We start from the raw sequence: 26,371 nt of genomic DNA on the forward strand, positions 1-26,371 counted from the left end.
GGAGCTTCTTCTGGGTCTCCCATGTGGGTGCAGGGGCCCAAGCACTTGGGCCATCTTCCACTGCTTTTCCAGGCCGTTAGCATGGAGCTGGATGGGAAGAGCAGCTGGGACATGAACCAGCGCTCATAGGAGGTGCTGGCGCTGTAGGCAGAGGTTTAACCTACGAGGCCATACCCCCTAGCCCCATTAATTCCAGTTTTCCAAGAACTTGTTGCAGTACTTTCATTGATATACACCTGTGTATCAATCTGTATTCCCATCAGCTGGGAATGGGCATACCCATTAATCCACACATTCTTGAACATTGTCTTTGTCACCCTGATGGGTATTAAATGGTTTCTTCTAGTACTCCTTTCCTTTTCCTTTTCCTTTTCCTTTCCTTTCCTTTCCTTTTCCTTTTCCTTTCCTTTTCCTTTCCTTTTCCTTTCCTTTTCCTTTCCTTTTCCTTTCCTTTTCCTTTCCTTTTCCTTTCCTTTTCCTTTCCTTTTCCTTTCCTTTTCCTTTCCTTTTCCTTTCCTTTTCCTTTCCTTTTCCTTTCCTTTTCCTTTCCTTTTCCTTTCCTTTTCCTTTCCTTTTCCTTTCCTTTTCCTTTCCTTTCCTTTCCTTTCCTTTCCTTTCCTTTCCTTTCCTTTCCTTTCCTTTCCTTTCCTTTCCTTTCCTTTCCTTTCCTTTCCTTTCCATTTATTTATTTATTTATTTATTTATTTATTTATTTATTTATTTATTTGAAAGCCAGAGTCAAAGAGGGAGAGAGATCATTCATTGTAAGGTGCACTCCCCAGATGGCTGCAACAGCCAGGGATGGGTCAGGCGGAAGCCTGTAGCCAGGTGCTGCATCTGGGTCTCCCACATGGGTGGCAGGTGCCCAAACACTTGGACCATCTTCTCCTTTGCCCAGGCTGCTAGCAGGGGGCTGGATTGGAAGTGAAGCAGCCTGGACACAAACTCAAGCTCAAAAAGGATGCCAGCATCATTTATCCCTGCTGACACAATAGCAGCCCTGGTCTTCCAGTAGTTTTAATATGCATTTCCCTGATTGATAAGAATGTGCAGTTTTTTAAAGTAGACAGATCACACTTCATTTAGTGAAAATCTGTCTTGTCCCCATTGCTGTGCTGTGTCACTGCTGTCTTATTCAGGTCCAGGCCTCTTCCAGGGCTCCTTTTGGTTCTGTGGCTTACTTATTACCTCTGTATCACACGACCTACATGAGTATTTTTATTTTTAACATGGGAAATCATTGTTTCAGCATTATAATCTCCACCCCCAAGAGCCTCTCAACTGTTTTTAACTCTTTCTCACTTGAATATAATTTTTAGATAAACTTTTTGAGTTAACCTATGGGGATGTCGATAGAGATCAGATGTGTAAATAAGTTTGAAGAAATTGATATTAGCATGGAATGGAAGACGCAGTCTAAACACTAGCACTAAAGTGAATGACACATTGGATTTTAGGCGCCTGGAATGAGATGGCAACTGATTAAATTCCTTTGAATTCTTGATCACGTTTAGAGCTGCCTTTCAAAAAATATATATCTATATATATTATGAGGAATATAAAAAGAAAGGCCATGTTTCAAATCATTGTTTTTTTTTTTTTTAAGATTTATTTATTTCAAAGTCAGAGTTACACAGAGAGGAGAAGCAGAGAGAGAGAGGGAGAGAGGTCTTCCATCTGATGGTTCACTCCCCAATTGGCCACAGCAGCCAGAGCTGTGCCGATCTGAAGCCAGGAGCCAGGAGCAGCTTCTGGGTCTCCCATGCAGGTGCAGGGGCCCAAGGACTTGGGCCATCTCCTGCTTTCCCAGGCCATAGCAGAGAGCTGGATCAGAAGTGGAGCAGCCGGGTTTAGAACTGGCACCCATATGGGATGCCGGCGCTTCAGGCCAGGGTGTTAACCTGCTGCACCACAGAGCCGGCCCCTCAAATAATTATTTTTGTTCATTTTAGAATTTAGCTTTGTTAGTTATGAGGTATTTATAAGCCTTATAAATGCATGTTTTTTTTTTTTTTTTGTCAGATAAGTTGAAGCACACTGGGTTAAACAGGGTTGGATGGTTTTATTTGTTGGTTTTGAGTTCTTTTCAGAGCCTTTTTCCTTTTGTAAAGATTTCATGTATTTATTTGAGAGGTAGAGTTACAGAGGAAGAGACAGAAAGGTCTTCCACCTGCTGAATCACTCCCCAAACGGCCATGACGGCCGGAGCTGCGCCTATCTGAAGCCAGGAGCCAGGAGCTTCTTCCAGGCCTTCCATGGGGGTCTAAGGGCCCAAGCACTTGAGCCATCTTCTACTGCTTTCCCAGGCCATAGCAGAGAGGTAGACTGGGAGAGCAGCAGCCGAGACATGAACCAGCACCCAAATGCAATGCCGGTGGTGCAGACAGAGGCTTAGCCCACGATGACACAGTGCCAGCCCCTCAGAGTGTCAAATTGTAATCTAATCCAGGGGACTTTGTGTGCAATACTTTGAAAGTTACTTGGCCTCCGACCTTGCCTTATCCCATGTTGTGTTGTGTGTCCTCTTTGGGAGAAGTCATAAACTTAGACTTGGGACTGTGATGAGTGTGTGAAAATAATCTGTGGTACGTTTTCGTTTTGTTGGAATTAACCAAGACGTTATGTTTTCCGAATAGGCCAACCTGCTCTATGCACATGACACCCGTAATTTTAATAGTGATAGAGTTGCTCATCAGATGTCTTTGTCCTTATTAAGATGTAAGTGTTCAGATGGGAAGAGGGAAGATATTTAGAATGAGAGACTGAGGATGGACTGCACAGAGAAGCAGGCAGAGGGGCAGGAGTGTTGAGAAAAGGGGGTGGCAGCGTAGCGGACAGAGGCAGGATCTGTGATGCTCCCAAGTCAGGCTTTCGGGGCTGGTGCTGGCATCTGGGGCACCAGAGCGGGAGTCGCCTGTGGGTTTCAGTCCCAGAGGAGCTACTCTTCAGAGGTTTGTGCTTGGCTGAGCCCTGGGGGCTGCACTTGCTGAAGTTTGCTGTTAGCACAAAAAGCGAAACTGTCTTGTCTTCTCCGTGCTTGGACTCAGGTGCCCCCCTGTCTGAGGACTCGGGCCTCTGTTGCTTTGCCCTTTATGTTTGTGTACGAAGCAAAGAGCAGTTCCCTCCTTAGGATCCTTGCTGAATGCATCTCAGGACTATGGGTGCTGAATTTAAGTGACCCATCTTCTGTATGTGTGTAGAGTAGGAAGTCTGAGAAGATTGGCGCGAGTGAGACTTTAGTTTTCTCTGAGTTGGTAGCCAGTTATTCTGTAATACACACAGATGCTCAAAATAGTCCTTGGAGAGTTTCAGTATGTTGAGAGAAGATTACATATTTCTTTCTTTCTTTCTTTTTTTTTTTTTTTTTTTTACAGGCAGAGTGGACAGTGAGAGACAGAAAGATCTTCCTTTTTACGTTGGTTCACCCCCTAATGGCTGCTGTGGCTGGTGCGCTGCGGCCGGCGCACCGCGCTGATCCGAAGGCAGGAGCCAGGTGCTTTTCCTGGTCTCCCATGGGGTGCAGGGCCCAAGCACCTGGGCCATCCTCCACTGCCTTCTCGGGCCACAGCAGAGAGCTGGCCTGGAAGAGGGGCAACCGGGACAGAATCCGGGGCCCCGACTGGGACTAGAACCCGGTGTGCCGGCGCCACAAGGCGGAGGATTAGCCTAGTGAGCCGCGGCGCCGGCCATCATTTGTTAATTAGAGCTTTTCTTTTTGGTAAAAGTAGTGGTAAATTGTTTGTGTTTAATTAGAAGGACTGAACTTTAAAAGAAGTTAGCCATTGTATGTATTAGATTTGAAATGTTTTAGACACTATTTAGCTAAAACAGAGATGAGTTAAAATGTATTAGCTGTATTTCTTTTAATTTTTTAATTTATTTTATTTAAAAAAATTTTTTTGACAGGCAGAGTTAGAGACAGAAAGATCTTTCTTCTGTTGGTTCACCCCCTCAAATGGGTGCTACGGCCAGCGTGCTGCGCTGATCCGAAGCCAGGAGCCAGATGATTCTCCTGGTCTCCCATGGGGTGCAGGGCCCAAGCACTTGGGCCATCCTCCACTGCACTCCCAGGCCACAGCAGAGAGCTGGCCTGGGAGAGGGGCAACCAGGACAGAATCCGGCGCCCTGACCAGGACTAGAACTCGGTGTGCTGGCGCTGCAGGCAGAGGATTAGCCTAGTGAGCCATGACGCCGGCCCGCTGTATTTCTTTTAATTGTTACAATCTAAGTGCAATCTTATCGAGGAAATGTATGTGCCATGAAACTCGGTTTTTTTTTTTTTTTTTTTGGTTCGTCCTCACAGTTCCCCTTGCCTCTTGGGCAGTAATGGTAAGCATCATGTATACTGAATTAGAATAATGGTTTTTTCTTATTAATCTCTGTATGGTTCAAATAATTAATAATTTCCTGGATGCTGTTATTGGTAGGACACTAAAGAGCTTCCTAGTTTTGGAGTTACCTAACGAGTCTGAAGTAAACCTTTGGGAATGCTATGCAGGAGCAGTTCTTGGCTAGGGCAAAGCCGGGGAACTCGGCTGCCCGAGAGCTGGTGGAGCATGAAGTGCCCGAGCACAGCATTTTCACTGCTGGCGTGAGGTTGGCACCTCTTCGCCTCGTGTGACAGGTGCACTCAGGGGAGCGCTCCGCAGCCTGGCTTTGCTGGATGTGCAGCGTGTGAGAGGAGATGAAAGATCAGTAGTCGGTCAAGGATTTACATTGGTCAGGTTTCTTCTGTATGTAATGACGGACCTTCTGGGTCTTCTATTTGTCTTTTTGTTAGTATTTTTCAGCCTTACAGTGTCATGATTACAGGGAATGATACATTCATGATTCCAGGTCTGTTTTCTTTTGACTGCGTGTGTGTATGTCTAGGGAAAAATGTGAATTTTGCCATTGTTGGGTGATGTTTTTTCCCATTAGGTTGAGCTTATTAATCTGGCAGGTAGGTAGTAGGTAGACAGACACAGATCTCCTGTATACAGGGATGGCTTTTGTATTTTTGCCTTATCAGATACTGAATTGTGTGTTTATCTTCTTCGATAATGTAATTTTGTTGTATTTTTCCTTTCATGTTTTTTGAGTGTCATTGGATATGTACAAAATCCTGATTTTTTACCCCTTTAGCTTGTTGTACTTTTTTTTTATCATGATGGTGTGACTTTAAAAAATCTTCAGTAATGCTTTTCGCCCAAAGCCTTTTTTTGATATTAATACAGCTATATAAGTCGTCTTATGTGAAATATATCTCCTTTGATTCTTTTTCTACCTTTCTATCACTTTGGTTTAGATGTGTCTCTTCATACTGATTATTTAAAAAAATCTTAAATTAGTTACTTTGTGTTAGGTATAATATTTAGTTCATTTACATTTATTGCAGTTGTTTGAGTAATTGTATTTATAGCTCCCATCTCATGTTGTGTTCTTTGTTCCCTCTGGTTTGTATTTTTTCTTTGTCTTCATTGCTTTGTCTTTTCTCGTTCCCTGTAATGAATATTGCTCTTTTTTTTAATATTTATTTTATTTATTTGAAAGACAGAGTTACAGAGAGAGGTAGAGACAGAGAGAGAGAGAAAAGTCTTTCATCCACTGGTTCACTCCTCAATTGGCCACAGCGGCCGGAGCTGTGCCGATTCGAAGCCAGGAGCTTCTTCTGGGTTTGCCACGTGGGTGCAGGGGCCCATGGACTTAGGCCATCTTCTCCTGCTTTCTCAGGCCATAGCAGAGAGCCAGATCAGAAGTGGGGCAGCCGGGACTTGAACTGGCGCCCCTATGGGATGCCAGTACTTCAGGCCAGGGTTTTAACCCGCTGCCCCACAGTGCCGGTCTCTGCTCTTGTTTTTGAAACATATTTTGTGAATATGGTTGTAGGCTGACAGTGAGTGTTCTGTTAGTGACTGGAGGTACTCTTTCACTGTCTTCTGGTGTATTTGTAGCTGTGAGAAAGTCTTGCCATCATCAGAACCTTGGTTCCTTTTGAAGGAGACACTGCAAATCAAGTGAGGGGCTATTTGCTTTTAGCTCCTAAGTGGCTTCTCCTCCTGCAACCGGTGTCCCCTCTCTGGTCCCTCCCAAATACACCCTCAGTCGCCACCACAGGTTGGCAGGGAATCTGGTAGGAGGAGGAGTTGTTTGCTATTCACATCTATTGTGCAGAGTTGTGGCCACAGTAGGCTCTCTTTAATGGCGCTGGGATAGGGAGTTACTGCGTGACTTCCTCCTCGTGTGGGTCCTCAGCTTTGCTTCTCATTCTTCTTGCATTCTGTTGGACCAGTGTTTTTGGGACAAGCATCATCTGAAGTGCTCTGAGCACCTCTCAGGGTTCCTGCCTGAATAATCACTGGCCTAAGAATTTGGTGATTTTAAGAGGACTTACTCTCTTACTTTATGCTGAGCATAATGTGGTTGCATTCACAGAGAGAAAGAGCAGGTTGTCTGGGTATCTTCTCCCGAATAATGCAAGAAATGAAAATCTGTATTCATTCTTTAATGAAATACTAAAATAGTAAGCTCCATAAAACAAACTCGAGGTGCCTTGAAGCCTTTACAGGAAATACTATAGTTTTAATAAATCTAAAGATATGAAAATAGTGTCAGTGTTTTACATGTGATTTTTAGTATCTTTTAGAGAAGTAGATGTGTAGATAATTGTATTTTGGCAGCAACACCATCCTATCAAGGTCACCTTGAATGTTATTAGATCTGCTTACACCATCAAAACACAGTGCAGTTATTTTTTTTTTTTTAAGTTTTATTTTATTTGGAAGAGTTACAGAGAGAGGTGGAGAGAGAGAGGTAGAGAGAGAGACAGAGGTGGAGAGAGTGAGTCAGTCTTCCATCCCCTAGTTCACTCCCCAAATGGCTGCAATGGCCAGAGCTGATCTGAAGCCAGGAGCTTCTTCCAGGTATCCCATGTGGGTGCAGGGGCCCAAGCCCTTGGGCCATCCTCTGCTGCTTTTGCAGGTGTGGTCGCCGGGAAGTGGATCAGAAGTGGAGCAGCTGGGACTCGAACCAGTGCCCAAATGGAATGCCAGTGCTACAGGCCAAGACTTTGACCTACTGTGCCACAGCACTGGCCCCTGTAGTTCTTTGTTAATTAGCCTATCTTTTTTCTAATAACCATGGCTTTTATTATCATGATATGATGAAACACATCTTTGTTTTAAGTGATAGATAATAGTTTAGTCCTAGTTAATCCTTCCAAAGTGTTAATTAAGCAGAAAATAGTATGGATCTTACTTCTGTGTGGCATCCCACAGGGGATTCCAGAGGCACTAGGGTAGCTGTTTTCAGGCAGTGGCAAGTAGAATTGGCGTGACAGCCTCACCGAGTTTACAGAGCACTGGGGCGACACATGGCCCCGTTCCATCCTAGGTGTTAAAAATAGTTGTGGGCTTCTAGCAGCAGGCCTGAGTCCTCTAGGAATTGACTGACAGCTGTGATAGAGAGCACATGTGAAGGTGCAGGAGAGGCCCCCATAAATAGCTCTTTGCCCGTTCCCCCAGCGCATTCAGAGGAAGGGCTTCAGAACCTGCTGAGAAATAGGATGAACATGCGTGGGACGAAGCTTCACATCCTATTTGTGTGCAGTGAGAGCTGGGTGGGCGCACAGGCCTGGGCATCCCGGGGATGTGGGGAGACAGCGCTGTGTGAGGACTTGCCCCCAAGGGAAGAGGGAAAGAGCTGTTGTGTCCGGTTTATTTTTTTCACATGTGCCAGCTGGATGACACATTTCATTCCCCCCTTGAGTTGAAGGAAGAAAGGAGCGGAGAGAGGCTGTGTCACATTCATTCATTGTGGCCACTTGGAGGGCAACAGGGACCTGGGGAAGAATTCTTCTCAGTGCTCTGAGAAACGACGCGTGCCAAAGTTTGAGGAAGTGGAAGCATCTCTAAACTTTATTTTCTAGCGGTGTTAGAACTCACGCTGTATAGTATCAGCAGTAGGAAGAAAAGCTAACATTTTTGAGAATTGACTGCTTTTCATGGTCCAGGTTAAGTGTTCATGCGTGCTGTCTCATTTAATTACCAAGCTTCCTTGTGTTTTATTATACCCATTTTGCAGATAGTGAAACAGTGCCACAGGAATGCAAAACCACGGCTGGATCTTAGCTAGACTGCTGTCTTTCACTCATCTCTCAACCTTTTAACATGAAAATACAAGCATTTAGTTTATTTTTTAGAGAGCTTTCATTTAATAAATATAAACTTCATAGGTACAGCTTTTGGAATATAGTGATTCTTCCCCCCATACCCACCCTCCCACCCCACTACCATCCTACCTCCTACTCTCTCTCCCATCCCATTCTTCATTAACATTCATTTTTATTATCTTTATATACAGAAGATCAAGTCTATATGGAGTAAAGATTTCAACAGTTTACATCCACACAGACAAAAAGTATAAGGTACTGCTTGAAGACTAGCTTTACCGATAATTCTCACAGTACAACTCATTAAGGACAGAGGTCCTACGTAGGGAGCAAGTACACAGTGACTCCTCTTGATTTAACAATTGACACTCTAATTTATGATGTCAGTGAGCACCCAAGGCTCTTGTAATGAGGTGCCAAGGCTATGGAAGCCTTCTGAGTCCACATACTCTGTCAGTATTTAGACAGGGCTCTAAGCAAAGTGGAAGTTATCTCCTCCCTTCAGAGAAAAGTACCTCCTCCTTTGATGGCCCCTTCTTTCCACTGGGATCTCACTCAGAGATCTCTCAATTAGGCCGTTTGTTGCCACAGTGGCTTGGCTCTCCATGCCTCAAATGTTCTTATGGGCTTTTTAGCCAGATCCAAATGCCTAAAGGGCTGAATCTGAGGCCAGAGTGCTGACAAACAGTTTAAAAAGTTCAAATCTGAATGATGTAAAAATGTCTCATGTAGAATTAGCAAGTACCCTCTCCACATAGCCCACACCTACAAACACTAATGAAGCGTTTTATATCTTTCTATGCCCTTCCTTACATATTTGCGTAGATGTATTATTAAACAAATATAGGATTATATTATACATATAATTCTTTCTTATACTCAATTAAGGTATAACATACAAGATGCTCAGATAGTTAATATTGATGTAATTATTTTCTCCCAATCAGATTCTGTGAGGCTTAATGATTTCATTGAACAGAAAGGCAAACTTTGATTGAGATGTAATTTAATCATTTTCTTCGTGTAGTTTTTGTCCTGCTTAAGAAAGCTTTGAGTACCTCGGAGTAGTCAACATGATCTTTGATCTGTTTTAGAAGATTTGGGTTCTAACTTTTACATTTAAATTTCTGATTAATCTCAAATTTTTGCTGAATTTTTTTTGTAACCTAGACTATGGTCTAACCTGGAAATTTGAGTGTATGTGTGTATGTGTGATTAAGCATTTATCTTATTTGAAAGATATGTTTACAGAGAGGGTGAGGGGAGATAGAGAAATCTGCCATTTGCTGGTTTATTTCCCAATGGCCAGGGCTGGGCAAGGCTAAAGCCAGGAGCCTGGAGCTTCATTGGATGCCCCATGTGAGTAGCAGGGATTCAAGTACTTGGGTTCATCTTCTGCTTTCCCAGGTGTATTAGCAGGGAGCTGGATCAGAAGTAGAGCAGCTGGGACTCAAACCAGCACCCACATTGGATGCCAGCATCTCAGGCTGTTGTAGACTTAACTCACTAGGCTACAATGCTAGCCTTTCAAGATTTTGATAAGAATGTATGTTCTGGGGCCGGCGCTGTGGTGTAGCGGGTAAAGCTGCTGCCTGCAGTGCTGACATCCCATATGGGAGCCGGTTCAAGTCGCAGCTGCTCCATTTTTGATCCAGCTCTCTGCTCTGGCCTCGGAAAGCAGTATAAGGTGGCCCAAGTCTTTGGGCCCCTGAACCCGCGTGGGAGACCCGGAGGAAGCTCTTGGTTCCTAGCTTCGTGTTGGCAAAGCTTCGACCATTGCAGCCATTTGGACAGTGAACCAGCAGATGGAAGACCCCTCTGCCTCTGCTTCTCTGTAACTCTCCCTTTCAAATAAATAAATAAATCTTAAAAAAGAAAAAAAGAATATGTGTTCTGTTTTTTGTTGAATGGAGAATTTGGTAAATATGAAACTTGTTATTGGTTACATCTGAGTCTTCCATTTCCCTACTGACTTATGTTTTCTTTTGGCTTCTTGTTTTGCATACTTTTATATTTTACGGGATACTGCACTTTATAATAGAACCTTAAACTAAAACCTTACCAATATAATGTATAAAGCATCCTACAATTGATATATAATAGCCATTCACCAGAATAATGCAGCTGTCCACTCTGAACCTTTCTGCTGTTGTCATTTTGTGTATGTTATAAACTTCACAGTATTACTGTTATTTTTCCTCTTAAAAATTCAGTTGTATTGGGGCTGGCACTGTGGCACAGTAGGTTAATCCACCTGTGGTGCCGGCATCTCCTATGGGTGCTGGTTCTAGTTCTGACTGCTTCTCTTCTGATCCAGCTCTCTGCTATGACTTGAGAAAGCAGTACCAGATGGTCAAAGTGCTTGGGCCCCGGCACTCTCATGGGTGACCTGGAAGAAGCTCCTGGCTTCGGACTGCCAAAGCTCCAGCCTTTGGGGCCGTTTGGGGAGTGAACCAGCAGATAGAAGACTGCCCCCCCCACAACTCTACTCTCAAGTAAATAAATATTTAAAAAAAACTTCTTATATTAAATATTTAAGAAAAATCAGTTGTGTTTAAAGAGGGTAAAAATTAAAGACAGGAGTCTATTATATTTACTCAAATATTTACCACATATATATGTGTATAAATATGTGTACACACACACATGCACACACATTTATTTGGAAGGAAGAGAGAGAAATCTTCTATCCACTGGTCTACTTCCCAAAAATGACCACACAGTCAGGTCTGGGCCAGGGTGAAATCAAGAACTCCCTCCGGATCTCCCATTTGAGTGGCAGGAGCCATCTCTCAGGTGGATTAACAGGAAGCTGGATCAGAAGCAGAGCAGCTGGGACTTGAACCAGCGCTCTGATATGCGATGCCAGTGTCGCAGGCTGTTAACTTAACCCACTCTCACCGCACCACAGCACCGTCCCCTGTTCTGTCCTCATTTAGGTTGATTCCGTTTTCCTCTCAGTATCATTTTTTTCTGCCAGAACAATTTCCTTTAATAATTTTATAGTGTAGTTTAGTTGGTGACTAATTTTCTCAGCTTCGTATGTCAGAAAAGTATTCATTTTACCTTCTTTTAACTATAGTTGCATATATTCATAGGATACAGTGTAGTTTTATAATATATGTATACATTGTGGAATGATCAATCAGGGTAATTAGCATATCAATCACTTTTTACATTTATCATTTCTTTGTGATGAGAACATTTAAAATCCTCCATTTTGAAATATACAAGTATGATAGTTACTTAGTAACTAGAGTCTCCTTGTTGTGGAACAGAACCCGGGGAGATTTCTTTCCTATCTGATTGTAACTTTATTGACTAATGTCTCCTTCCTCTTCCCCATCCATCCCATTACTCACATCCAGCCTCTGGTAACCCCATTCTACTTCCTACTTCTAGGAGTTTGGCTTCTTGAAATTTCACATAGGAGATGATACGGTATTTGGTTTTCTGTGCCTGGCGTATCTCACTTCACAAAATACCCTCTGGGTGCCCATGTGTTGTCACTAACGACAGGATTTCCCATTTTCTAGAAGCTGAATAGTATTCCGTTGGGATTATGGAACACATTTTTTTTTTTTTAAATTATTTTTTTGAAAGGCAGAGCTACAGAGAGGCAGAGGCAGGGAGAGGTCTTCCATCCACTGGTTTACTCCCCAAATGGTTGCAGCTGCTGGAGGTGAGCCGATCTGGAGCTCCATTTGGGTCTGCCACATGAGTGCAGTGGCCCAAGGACCTGGGCCATCTTCCAGTGCCCTCCCAAGCACATCAGCAGGGAGCTGGATCGGAAGTGGAGGAGCTGGGACTTGAACGGCAGCCCATATGGGATGCCGACATTGCCGATGACAGCTCTTCTGCTATGCCACAGCATCAGCCCTTAACCACATTTAAAAATCCATTTATCCGGGCCGGCGCCGTGGCTCAATAGGCTAATCCTCCACCTTGCGGCGCCGGCACACCGGGTTCTAGTCCCGGTCGGGGCGCCGGATTCTGTCCCGGTTGCCCCTCTTCCAGGCCAGCTCTCTGCTATGGCCAGGGAGTGCAGTGGAGGATGGCCCAGGTGCTTGGGCCCTGCACCCCATGGGAGACCAGGAAAAGCACCTGGATCCTGGCTCCTGCCATCGGATCAGCGCGGTGCGCCGGCTGCAGCAGCGGCCATTGGAGGGTGAGCCAACGGCAAAGGAAGACCTTTCTCTCTCTGTCTCTCTCTCTCACTGTCCACTCTGCCTGTCAAAAAAAAAAAAAAAAAATCCATTTATCCACCTATGTGTTGATAGACACAGAGTTGTTTTTCTGCCTTGGTTGTTGTGAACAATGCCACAGTGAATGAGTATCTTCTGGGCATACTGACTTGAGTTTCTCTGGGTGTATACCCAGTAGTTGGCTTATTGGATTATGCAGTAAGTCTACTTTTGAGTTTTTTAAAGACCCTCCATACTGTTTTTCCAAAACAGCTTTACTACTTACAAAATACTGCTATTAGTCTATAGTTGTCCCCCTTTCTCTGCCTTCTTGCCAAAACTTACTGGCTACTGTCAGAAAAATGAAGGTATGCCGTCATGCCTCATTGTGGTTTTAATTTGCATTGATTTCTCTGCTGAGTAGAGATGTCAAACTTTTTGTTGGTTTTCAGTTGGTCATTTTTGCTGTCTTTTGAGAAATATCCAAGTATTTTTGCCCAGTTTTTCTAGGTTGTTTTCTGGTTATTAGTAATTTGGCTTCCTTGTAGATGGTGGATGTTAACTCCTGTCCACTGCACGGTTTGCAGATACTTCCTCCCAACCTGACTGACTTCTTCACTGTATGCTTTGTTGTTGTGCAGGAGCATTTTAGTTTGATGCCTTTCTATTTGCTTTTTCTTTCGTTGCCTATGTTTTGGAATCAGACCAAGAAATCTCAGCCCATAGCAGTGTACTGTAGGATTTCCCTTGTGTTTACTTCTAACAGTTTTATAGTTTAAGTTCTTACATTTAAGTCTTTAATTCATGTTCAATTGATTATTTTTTTTAATTTATTTATTTCTTTGAAAGTCAGAGTTACACAGAAAGAGGAGAGGCAGAGAGAGAGAGAGAGATGCAGAGAGAGAGAGGCAGAGAGAGAGAGAGAGAGAGAGAGAGAGGTCTTCCATCCGATGGTTCACTCCCCAGTTGGCTGCAATGGCCAGAGCTGTGCCGATCTGAAGCCAGGAACTTTTTCCGGGTTTCCCACGCGGGTGCAGGGGCCCAAGGACTTGGGCCATCTTCTACTGCTTTTCCAGGCCATATCAGAGAGCTGGATGGGAAGAGGAGCAGCCGGTTCTAGAACCAGCGCCCATATGGGATGCTGGTGCTTCAGGCCAAGGCATTAACCCGCTGAGCCACAGCGCCGCCCCCTCAATTGATTGTTTGTATGAGAAGTGAGATTAGGTTGGATTTATTCTTGTGTGTGTGGATATCCAGTTTTCCTAACACAATTTATTGAAGAGGGTATCTTTTCCTCATTGTGTGATCTTGCCACATTTATCAAAAATCTATTGACTATAGCTGTGTGGTTTTATTTCTGGTTCTCTGTCCTTTCCCATTGGTCATTGTATCTTTTTTTTTTTTTCAAAAGATGTATTTAATTTATTTGAAATTACAGAGAGTGGTAGAGACACACAGAGAGAGGTCTTCCATCTGTTGGTTTACTCCCCAGATGACCACAACGGCTGGAGCTGTGCCCATCCGAAGCCAGCTTCATCTGAGTCTGCCACATGGGTGCAGGGGCCCAAGGACTTAGGCCATCTTCTGCTTTCCTAGGCCATAGCAGAGAGCTGGATTGGAAGAGGAGCAGCAGGAACTAGAACCGGTGCCCATATAGGATGCCTGCGCTTCAGGCTAGGGCTCTAACCCGCTGCGCCACAGTGCCAGCCCCATTATATCTGTTTTTATGACAGTGTCATGCTGTTTTGATTACTGTAGTTTTATAATGTATTTTGAAATCCGTTAGGGTACTGCCTCTAGCTTGGTTCTACTTAAGATAGTGTTGACTTTTTGGGGTCTTTTGTGGTTCCATACAAATTTTATGATTTTTTTCTATTTCTATAAAGAATGACATTGAAATTTTGATAGGGATTGCACTGAATCTGTAGATTACTTTGGGTACTATAGACCTTTTTTAAGCTTTTTTTTTTTTAAAGATTTACTTATTTGAAAGTCAGAGTTACTTAGAGAAGGAGAGGCAGAGAGAGAGAGAGGGAGAGGGAGAGGGAGAGGGAGAGGGAGAGGGAGAGGGAGAGGGAGAGGGAGAGGGAGAGGGAGAGGGAGAGGGAGAGGGAGAGGGAGAGGGAGAGGTCTTCCATTTGCTGGTTCACTCCCCAGATGGCCACAACGGCAAGAGCTGTGCTGATCTCAAGCCAGGAGCCAGGAGCTTCTTCCTGGTCTCCCACACGGGTGCAGGGGCCCAAGGACTTGGACCATCTTCTACTGCTTTCCCAGGCCATAGCAGAGAGCTGGATTGGAAGTGAGGCAGCCAGGACTCGACCTGGCGCCCATATGGCAGGCTGGCACTGTAGGCAGCGGCTTTACCTGCTACACCACAGTGTTGGCCCCATGGACCTTTTAACAAAAGTGATTATTTCCAGACGCATACCTTTCCATCAACTTGTGTCATCTTCAGTGTTCTTTCATCATTGTTTATAGTTTTCAGTGTAGATCTTTAACTTCCTTGTTAAATTTACTCATATTTTTGTACCATTGTAAATAGCAGTGTTAATTTCTTTTTCATACAGTTGTTTGTCAGCATACATATGGGAATATCATTTATATTTGTAAATTGATTTTGTATCCTGAAGCTGTATTGAATTGTTTATCAGTCTTCGCAGTTTTGCTTTTAGCTTTGTGTTGGAATGGTGTTACTTTTGGTTGTAGATTTGTAGGTTGATAGTTATTTCTAAAGATATTGCTCTGCTGTCTCATCTTTTAAAATTTTTGTCCATTTGAAAAGGACAGAGAGAGAGAGTGCATGCGAAACATCTTCATTCTGTCCACAACAGCTGAGGCAGAGACAGGCCCGCGTCAGGAGCCTGGAACTGATTTCTGGTCTCCTGAGTGGGTGGCAAGGACTCAAGTACTTGGGCCATCACAGCTGCCTCCCAGGGTATGCATTGGTAGGGAGTTGGTTTGGAATTGAAGTCTGGACTTGAACCCAGGGACTCAGATATGGGATGAGGCAATTACAGATGGCCTCTTAACTAAATGCCTGCCTTGTTCTGCTTTGTATTGTTCTGGACAAGAAATCTGCAATCATTCTTCCCTTTGTTCCTCTCTGTGGAATACGTGTTTTTTACGCTAGCCCCTTTTTTTTTCTGTTTATTATTGCTTTATCGTAGTCTGACTATGGTGTACCTTTTTTGTTGTTGTTGTTGTTTGTTTCCTGTTCTTGGGCCTCATTGAGCAACCTGGAGTTGATAGTTTTAATGCATCTGAGAAATAATTCATTAAGTATCTTAGCCATTTTTCTGCCTGACAACTCCTCTTATATTCCAACTACATTTACAGATCCTTCAAAGTTGTCCCAAAGTTCACTTAGGCTCTGTTCTTTTTTTTGACTCAGTTGTATTTATTTCTGTGTTTATTGATAACTGCTCTCATTCAATTCACTGTTGCATCTACAGCTCCTAATCTGTTAACCGCATCCAGTGTATTTTATAGAGGAATTTGCATGATTTATCTCTGTTGATCTGAGTAGTTCTGAGTACGTGACTGCTTGTGATAGCCATGTTAGCATCTTTCTGCTATCTCCTGATTGGATTTTCTTCTCTGAGTTAGATTTCCCTGCTTCTTTGAATACTTGGTAACTAATCAGATGCGAGACACTTTTTTTGAATTACCTATTTGAAAGGCAGAGCAACACAGGAGGAGGAGGATGGGGAAGGAGAAGATACCTTCCATCTGCTGGTTCACTCCCCTGAATCCCCACAACAGTCCCGTCTGGGCTAGGCTGAGGCGAAGAGACAGAAACTCCACCCGGGTCTCCCCGTTGGATGACGGGGCGCAAGTCCTCGGGCATCTTCTGCTGCCTCCCCAGGTGCATTGGCTGGGAGCTGGATGAGAAGCAAAACAGCCAGGAATCAAACCAGTACTTGGCTATGGGATGCTAGCATTGTAAACAGTGCCACAGCACTGGTGCCTGAATTTTATGTAGTTGGGTACTGAAGATTTTTTTTGTTTGCCTTTAAGTAGTTTTGGGCCTTTTCGTGGACTCATTTATATGGGCAGAAAACAGTTTTATCTTTTCAGGTCAACTTTTAAACTCTGTTAGGATAGCCATGAAAGCTTTTGGTCTAGTCTTTTTATGATTTGGTCATCTCATTGAGATTGAGACTGCATTTTTCTTGGGACTCTTTTAAGGGCAGCCTGGGTTTAAGTGGTCTTTGCATCACTAGTTCTGGGTGATATCTGTGGTTCCCAGTGATTTTAAAACTAACTTTTTTTTTTTTTATAGCAGAGTTAAATAGAGAGACAGAGAGAAAGGTCCTCCCTCCGTTGGTTTACCCCCAAAATGGCCGCTTTGGCCCGCGCGCTGTGCTGATCTGAAGCCAGGAGCCAGATGCTTCTCCTGGTCTCCCATGGGGTGCAGGGCCCAAGCACCTGGGCCATCCTCCACTGCCCTCGTGGACCACAGCAGAGAGCCGGATTGGAAGAGGAGCAACCGGGACAGAATCCGGCGTCCCAATCCGGGGTGCTGGCGCTGCAGGCGGAGGATTAGCCTAGTAAGCAGCGGCGCCGGCCTAACACTATCTTCTAATTTTTACATTATACTCATGTCATTTCAGTTTTTATTAAAACATTGAGAATTCTGTTGTGCTCGTGAATAACCAGCTGATTATTGGTTACAGTTTCATAATAATCTCCAAGCATTATCATACCTCCCAAGATGCCTAACCCTCCAAGGGGCTGATGGTACAGTTTTTCTATGAGTATATCATTGGCAGTCATTGTGAAGCCATGGCATGTGTATATTATATGAAATAATTCAACCTTCCCCTGCTCTTTTTTTTTTTTTTTTTTTCACTCTAGGAAGAACGTATCGTGAATCACATGGCTGCAAAGATAATTGAAAATGTCTGTACTACCTTTTCTGCTCAAGCCCAAGGCTTTATTACCGGAGAAATCGGACCAGTTCTGTGGTACCTATTCAGACACTCCACTGTTGACTCTCTCAGGATCACGGCAATATCGGTAAGATAGAGTCTCTTGGGGGCACCCACTTGGTTATATTTAAATACCATGTTCAGAGATAGGTACCAAAATAAATTTAATTCAGTAGATAGGAAACGGAAATCAGAGTAATAGCTGGTGAAAGCAGAAGTTGATTTTTCTCCTTAAAGCCAATTTTTGAGAGATTAGTTATTCTGGGGCCAGTGCTATGGTGTAGTAGGTGAAGCTTCCACCTGCGGTGCTGGCATCCCACAGGAGTACCAGTTTGTATCCCAGCCGCTCCTCTTCCGTTCCTGCTCTCCGTGAATGTGCCTGGGAAAGGAGAGGAGGACTGCCAAAGTGCTTGGGCCCCTGCACCACTGTGGGAGACCTAGAGGCAGCTCCTGGCTTTGGATGGGCCCAGCTCTGACTATTGCAGCCATCTGGGGAGTGAACCAGCAGATGGAAGACCTTGCTATCTGTCTCTGTCTCTCTGTCTCTCTCTCTGTAAAACTCTATCTCTCAAATAATGAAAATCTTTAAAAAATTAATTCTGGAGGTATAGAAAAAAACACAGAGAAGAAGTGATGGGGAGAGATGCTGTCCTCCGGTTTACTCTCCAGATGCTTTCTATAGCTGGGACCAGCTCTGGGGGAAGCCAGGAGCTGAGAACTCCATGCAGGTCTCCTATGTGGGTGACAGGAACCCAGCTCCTTGGGCCATCACCTACTGCCTCCCAGGGGCTGCATTATCAGGAAGCTGGAATGAGGAGTGGAACAGGAAGTGCATATCCAGGCACTTTAATACGGAATGCAACCATCCCTGCTGGTATTTCAATGGCTTTGCCAAATGCTCATCCCTGAAATAAGAATTTTAAAAACTGGGCTGGATACCTTCCAGTAGGACTTTGTAGGGCCGTGATAGCATGGTTTTAGAAACTATTAGAGGCTGGTGCTGCGGCTCACTAGGCTGGGACCCCGGGTTCTAGTCCCAGTTGGGACTGGATTCTGTCCCGGTTGCTCCTCTTTCTGTCCAGCTCTCTGCTGTGGCCCGGGAAGGCAGTGGAGGATGGCCCAAGTGCTTGAGCCCTGCACCCGAATGGGAGACCGGGAGGAAGCACCTGGCTCCTGGCTTCGGATCAGCGTGGTGCGCCGGCCGTAACAGCCATTGGGGAGTGAACCAACGGAAGGAAGACCTTTCTCTCTGTCTCTCTCTCTCACTGTCTATTTGGAGGTTTTAGTAGAAAACAGAGGTAGTAGGTAGGGGTCAGGGTTTGGTCTGTTGAGCTTTTTAGTGTTGGCTGACTTTCTGCCAACATCCACGTTTACATCTTGAGTGTCATGGGTTTGTCATGTGCTTCGGATGAGTTCATTTTGACTTTCAGGCATCTGTTGTTTTACAATTCTTGTGTGTTGATTGGTTGTCTGTTGGCATGGTTATAATGTATGAAGATGGGATAATATGATGTCAGTTTAATGGCCCGTTACACACTAGCCTTTCCCATAGGATTTATTTCAGTAGCCCTTTTGATTACGTTGCGTGGCACCTTGTTCTGCTAGTCTGCTCCTTCTTAGCTTTTCTCAGTGGCAATTTAAAGCTTTAACCTCTTTCCTGAAACTTCCAGTCCAGCGTTTGTGTCCTGCATCCTCACTGGATCACTTTGCCCCTACTTCCCAGGTGATTGGAGGCAGCCAGTGGGACTTCATCAGTTTCTCTTAGCACACCATGAGACCCAGTTCCCCGAACACCTGTCCTCTCTCAGTTCCTCCCTCCTTTAGGGTGCACACACTGCCCCTCCTCCCAGAGCTAAACCTCTTCGCGTTTCTTCAAATCTTTCTGGCTTTTTTTTTTTTTTAACTTTTATTCTGGCTTATTTTTGGGAACTTTACTCCAATGATGATTTTTGCTCTTACATAAATCTTTTTTTATTTTTTATTTATTTTTTATTTTTTTTTATCTTTTATTTAATGAATATAAATTTCCAAAGTACGACTCATGGGTTACAATGGCTTTCCCCCCCATACCGTCCCTCCCACCCACAACCCTCCCCTTTCCCACTCCCTCTCCCCTTCCATTCACATCAAGATTCATTTTCGATTATCTTAATATACAGAAGATCAGCTTAGTATACCTTAAGTAAGGATTTCAACAGTTTGCTCCCACACAGAAACATAAAGTGAAAAATAATAGATGATTTTTTTTTAAATGATGATGAAATCAGATCAGACCTATTGTCATGTTTAATCCCAGTGAGAGTCAAGTTGGGAATTGATAATTTCTTTTTTTTTTTTTTTTTTTTTTACAGAAGATCAGTTTAGTGTACATTAAGTAAAGATTTCAATCGTTTGCACCCCCATAGAAACACAAAGTGAAATATACTGTTTGAGTACTCGTTATAGCATTAAGCCTCAGTGTACAGCACATTAAGGACAGAGATCCTACATGAGGAGTAAGTGCACAGTGACTCCTGTTGTTGACTTTACAAATTGACACTCCTGTTTATGGCATCAGTAATCTCCCTATGCACCAGTCATGAGTTTCCAAGGCTATGGAAGCCCCTTGAGTTCTCCAACTCTTATCTTGTTTAGACAAGGTCATAGTCAAAGTGGAGGTTCTCTCCTCCCTTCAGAGAAAGGCACCTCCCTCTTTGAAGACCTGTTCTTTCCACTGGGATCTCACTCACAGAGATCTTTTTGCCAGAGTGCCTTGGCTTTCCATGCCTGAAATACTCTCATGGGCTTTTCAGCCAGATCCGAGTGCCTTTAGGGCTGATTCTGAGGCCAGAGTGCTATTTAGGACATCCGCCATTCTATGAGTCTGCTGAGTATCTCACTTCCCATGTTGGATCACTCTCCCCTTTATTTATTCTATCGGTTAGTGTTAGCAGATACTAGACTTGTTTATGTGCTCCCTTTGACTCTTAGTCCTTTCATTATGATCAATTGTGAACTGAAATTGATCACTTGGAATAGTGAGATGGCATTGGCACATGCCACCTTGATGGGATTGAATTGGAATCCCCTGGTATGTTTCCAACTCTACCAATTGGGGCAAGTCAGCCCGAGCATGCCCCAAATTATACATCTCTTCCCTCTCTTATTCCCACTTTTATGTTTAACAGGGATCACATTTCAGTTGATTTTCTTTTTTTTTTTTTAAAGATTTTATTTATTTATTTTTTATTTTATTTTATTTTTTTTTTATCTTTTATTTAATGAATATAAATTTCCAAAGTACGTCTCATGGGTTACAATGGCTTTCCCCCCCATACCGTCCCTCCCACCCACCACCCTCCCCTTTCCCACTCCCTCTCCCCTTCCATTCACATCAAGATTCATTTTCGATTATCTTAGTATACAGAAGATCAGCTTAGTATACCTTAAGTAAGGATTTCAACAGTTTGTTCCCACACAGAAACATAAAGTGAAAAATAATAGATGATTTTTTTTTAAATGATGATGAAATCAGATCAGACCTATTGTCATGTTTAATCCCAGTGAGAGTCAAGTTGGGAATTGATAGTTTCTTTTCTTTTTTTTTTTTTTTTTTTTTTTTTTAACAGGAGATCAGTTTAGTGTACATTAAGTAAAGATTTCAACAGTTTGCACCCCCATAGAAACACAAAGTGAAATATACTGTTTGAGTACTCGTTATAGCATTAAGCCTCAGTGTACAGCACATTAAGGACAGAGATCCTACATGAGGAGTAAGTGCACAGTGACTCCTGTTGTTGACTTTACAAATTGACACTCCTGTTTATGGCATCAGTAATCTCCCTATGCACCAGTCATGAGTTTCCAAGGCTATGGAAGCCCCTTGAGTTCTCCGACTCTTATCTTGTTTAGACAAGGTCATAGTCAAAGTGGAGGTTCTCTCCTCCCTTCAGAGAAAGGCACCTCCCTCTTTGAAGACCTGTTCTTTCCACTGGGATCTCACTCACAGAGATCTTTTTGCCAGAGTGTCTTGGCTTTCCATGCCTGAAATACTCTCATGGGCTTTTCAGCCAGATCCGAGTGCCTTTAGGGCTGATTCTGAGGCCAGAGTGCTATTTAGGACATCTGCCATTCTATGAGTCTGCTGAGTATCTCACTTCCCATGTTGGATCACTCTCCCCTTTATTTATTCTATCGGTTAGTGTTAGCAGATACTAGACTTGTTTATGTGCTCCCTTTGACTCTTAGTCCTTTCATTATGATCAATTGTGAACTGAAATTGATCACTTGGAATAGTGAGATGGCATTGGCACATGCCACCTTGATGGGATTGAATTGGAATCCCCTAGTATGTTTCCAACTCTACCAATTGGGGCAAGTCAGCCCGAGCATGCCCCAAATTATACATCTCTTCCCTCTCTTATTCCCACTTTTATGTTTAACAGGGATCACATTTCAGTTAATTTTCAACACTTAAGAATAACTGTGTGATAATTACAGAATTAAACCAGTCATATTAAGTAGAACAGACAAAAAAAAATACTATGAGGGATAATATATTAAGTTGTCCATTAGCAGTCAGGGCTATGCTGATCAAGTCACCATTTCCCATAGTGTCCATTTCACTTCAGGAGGTTTCCTTTTTGGTGTTCAGTCAGTTGTCACCGATCAGGGAGAACATATGGTATTTGTCCCTTTGGGACTGGCTTACTTCACTCAGCATGATGTGTTCCAGATTCCTCCATTTTGTTGCAAATGACTGGATTTCGTTGTTTCTTACTGCGGTATAGTATTCTAAAGAATACATATCCCATAATTTCTTTATCCAGTCTACCATTGATGGGCATTTAGGTTGGTTCCAGGTCTTGGCTATTGTGAATTGTGCTGCAATAAACATTAGGGTGCAGACCGCTTTTTTCTTTATCAATTTAAACTCCTTTGGGTAAATTCCAAGGAGTGGGATGGCTGGGTCGAACGGTAGGGTTATATTCAGGTTTCTGAGGAATCTCCAGACTGATTTCCATAGTGGCTTGACCAGTTTGCATTCCCACCAACAGTGGGTTAGTGTCCCTTTTTCCCCACATCCTCTCCAGCATCTGTTGTTGGTAGATTTCTGTATGTGAGCCATTCTAACCGGGGTGAGGTGAAACCTCATTGTGCTTTTGATTTGCATTTCCCTGATTGCTAGTGACCTTGAACATTTTTTCATGTGCCTGTTGGCCATTTGGATTTCCTCTTTTGAAAAATGTCTATTGAGGTCCTTGGCCCATCTCTTAAGTGGGTTGTTTGTTTTGTTGCTGTGGAGTTTCTTGATCTCTTTGTAGATTCTGGTTATTAACCCTTTATCTGTTGCATAGTTTGCAAATATTTTTTCCCATTCTGTTGGTTGTCTCTTCACTCTCCTGACTGTTTCTTTTGCAGTACAGAAACTTCTCAATTTGATGCAATCCCAATAGTTGATTTTGGCTTTGACTGCCTGTGCCTCCCGGGTCTTTTCCAGAAATTCTTTGCCTGTGCCAATATCTTGAAGGGTTTCTCCAATGTTCTCTAATAACTTAATGGTGTCAGGACGTAGATTTAGGTCTTTAATCCACGTTGAGTGGATTTTTGTGTAAGGTGTAAGGTAGGGGTCTTGCTTCATGCTTCTGCACGTGGAAATCCAGTTTTCCCAGCACCATTTATTGAATAGACTGTCCTTGCTCCAGGAATTAGTTTTAGATCCTTGATCAAATATAAGTTGGCTGTAGATGTTTGGATTGATTTCTGGTGTTTCAATTCTGTTCCATTGGTCTATCCATCTGTTTCTGTACCAGTACCATGCTGTTTTGATTACAACTGCCCTGTAGTATGTCCTGAAGTCTGGTATTGTGATGCCTCCGGCTTTGTTTTTGTTGTACAAGATTGCTTTAGCTATTCGAGGTCTCTTGTGCCTCCATATGAATTTCAGCATCATTTTTTCTAGATCTGCAAAGAATGTCTTTGGTATCTTGATTGGGATTGCATTGAATCTATAAATTGCTTTTGGGAGAATGGACATTTTGATGATGTTGATTCTTCCAATCCATGAGCATGGAAGATTTTTCCATTTTTTGGTATCCTCTTCTATTTCTTTCTTTAAGGTTTTGTAATTTTCATCGTAGAGATCTTTAACGTCCTTGGTTAAGTTTATTCCAAGGTATTTGATTGTTTTTGTAGCTATTGTGAATGGGATTGATCTTAGCAGTTCTTTCTCAGTCATGGCATTGCTTGTGTATACAAAGGCTGTTGATTTTTGTGCATTGATTTTATATCCTGCCACTTTGCCAAACTCCTCTATGAGTTCCAATAGTCTCTTAGTAGAGTTCTTTGGATCCTCTAAGTACAGAATCATATCGTCTGCAAAGAGGGATAGTTTGACTTCTTCCTTCTTGATTTGTATTCCTTTGATTTCTTTTTCTTGTCTGATGGCTCTGGCTAAAACTTCCAGAACTATGTTAAATAGCAGTGGTGAGAGTGGGCATCCCTGCCTGGTGCCAGATTTCAGTGGAAATGATTCCAACTTTTCCCCATTCAATAGGATGCTGGCTGTGGGTTTTTTATAAATTGCTTTGATTATATTGAGGAATGTTCCTTCTAGACCCAATTTGCTTAGAGTTTTCATCATGAAAGGGTGTTGAATTTTATCAAATGCTTTCTCTGCATCTATTGAGATAATCATATGGTTTTTCTTCTGCAGTCTGTTAATGTGGTGAATCACATTGATTGATTTGCGAATGTTGAACCATCCCTGCATACCAGGGATGAATCCCACTTGGTCTGGGTGGATGATTTTCCTGATGTGTTGTTGTATTCTATTGGCCAGAATTTTATTGAGGATTTTTGCATCTATGTTCATCAGGGATATTGGTCTGTAATTTTCTTTCAGTGCTGCATCTTTCTCTGGCTTAGGGATTAAGGTGATGCTGGCTTCATAGAAAGAATTTGGGAGGATTCCCTCTTTTTCGATTGTTCTGAATAGTTTGAGAAGAAATGGGATTAGTTCTTCTTTAAATGTCTGGTAGAATTCAGCAGTGAATCCATCTGGTCCTGGGCTTTTCTTTGTTGGGAGGGCCTTTATTACTGTTTCAATTTCTGTTTCAGTTATGGGTCTATTGAGGTTTTCGATGTCTTCCTGGTTCAATTTAGGTAGGTTGCATGTGTCCAGGAATCTATCCATTTCTGATAGGTTTTCCTGTTTGCTGGCATACAGGTCCTTGTAGTAATTTCTGATTATTCTTTTTATTTCTGTGGTGTCTGTTGTTACGTTTCCTTTTTCATCTCTGATTTTATTGATTTGGGTCTTTTCTCTTCTTTTTTTAGTTAGTTGGGCCAATGGGGTGTCAATTTTGTTTATTTTTTCAAAAAACCAGCTTCTCGCTTGGCTGATTTTTTGTAATGTTTTTTTTTTGGATTCAATCCTGTTAATTTCTTCTCTGGTTTTAATTATTTCTCTTCTCCTACTAGGTTTGGGTTTGGTTTGCTGCAGTTTTTCTAGGTCCTTGAGGTGCGCTGAAAGCTCATTTATTTGGTACCTTTCCAATTTCTTGATATAGGCACCTATTGCTATAAATTTGCCTCTCAATACTGCTTTTGCTGTATCCCATAAGTTTTGATATGTTGTGTTGTTGTCTTCATTTACTTCCAGAAAGTTTTTGATTTCTCTTTTGATTTCTTGAATGACCCAGTGTTCATTCAGGAGCATGTTGTTCAGTCTCCATGTGTTTGCATACTTTCTGGGGTTTCCTGAGTTGCTAATTTCCAGCTTCATCCCGCTGTGGTCTGAGAAGCTGCATGGTATGATTCTAATTCTTTTAAATTTGCTGAGACTTGCTTTATGGCCTAGTATGTGATCAATCCTAGAGAAGGTTCCATGCGCTGCTGAGAAGAATGTGAAGTCTGTAGACGTAGGGTTGAAAGTTCTGTAGATATCTGTTAGATCCATTTGGGCAATAGTGTCAATTAAATCTGCTGTTTCCTTGTTGATCTTCTGTCCGGATGATCTGTCTATTTCTGAGAGTGGAGTATTGAAGTCCCCCAGTACTATTGTATTGGAATCTAAATCTCCCTTTAAGTCCCTTAACATATCTTTTAAATAGACCGGTGCCCTGTAATTAGGTGCATATACATTTATAATAGTTACATCTTCCTGTTGAATTGAACCCTTAATCATTATATAGTGTCCCTCTTTGTCTCTCTTAACAGTTTTTGTATTAAAGTTTATTTTGTCTGATATTAATATGGCTACACCTGCTTTTTTTTGGTTTCTGTTGGCATGGAATATCTTTTTCCAACCTTTCACTTTCAGTCTGCATGCCTCTTTGTTAGAGAGATGTGTTTCTTGTAGGCAACAAATAGTTGGGTTGTGTTCTGTGAGCCAGTCAGCCAAACGGTGTCTTTTAACTGAAGAATTCAGACCATTAATGTTCAATGTGACAATTGATACATAGTGACTTTGCCCTGCCATTTTCCCAGAAATATTTTCTAGTATATGCTTTGAGCTTCCCATGCTCTTTTACTGGTAGGTGTTCTTCCTTTCCCTTCTTTCATATTGATGGCCGTGTTTCTGTGTTTCTGAGTGTAGCACATCTTTAAGTATCTTTTGCAGGGCCGGACGAGTGGCCACAAAGTCCTTCAATTTCTGTTTGCTATGAAAAGTCTTTATTTCACCTTCATTCACAAATGAGAGCTTGGCAGGATATAATATTCTGGGCTGGCAATTTTTCTCTCTTAGCACCTGTGCTATGTCTCGCCATTCCCTCCTGGCTTATAGGGTTTCTGATGAGAAGTCAGCTGTGAGTCTGATTGGAGATCCTCTGAGAGTAATCTGACGTTTCTCTCTTGCACATTTTAGGATCTTTTCTTTATGTTTCACTGTGGTAAGTTTAATTACCACGTGTCGTGGTGAGGATCTCTTTTGGTCATGTTTATTGGGGGTTCTATGAGCTTCCTGTACTAGGATATCTCTGTCCTTCTCCAAACCTGGAAAGTTCTCTGCTAGTATCTCACTAAAAAGGCCTTCCAATCCTTTCTCTCTCTCCATGCCTTCAGGAACTCCTAGAACTCGAATGTTGGTTTTTTTAATAGTATCCTGTAGATTCCCAACAATATTT

The 26,371-nt window shown here is 42.7% G+C and overlaps 1 protein-coding gene across 13 annotated transcripts in view; it reads left to right on the forward strand.

Moving 5' to 3' along the window:
- Window positions 1-26,371, forward strand: part of ULK4 (unc-51 like kinase 4) — a 617,184-nt gene that overhangs the window by 110,863 nt on the left and 479,950 nt on the right. For all 13 annotated transcript variants that reach the window (XR_007921958.2, XM_051852640.2, XM_051852641.2 and 10 more), the window contains one exon: window positions 17,191-17,352. Coding sequence is in view for 12 of the 13 variants with exons in the window: in XM_051852640.2 (XP_051708600.2) it covers window positions 17,191-17,352 (162 nt within the window). In the remaining variant the exon portion in view is untranslated. The remainder of the gene's footprint in view (window positions 1-17,190; window positions 17,353-26,371) is intronic.

Source organism: Oryctolagus cuniculus, chromosome 10 (assembly GCF_964237555.1).
Source record: "Oryctolagus cuniculus chromosome 10, mOryCun1.1, whole genome shotgun sequence".
NCBI classification, from domain to species: Eukaryota; Metazoa; Chordata; class Mammalia; order Lagomorpha; family Leporidae; genus Oryctolagus; species Oryctolagus cuniculus.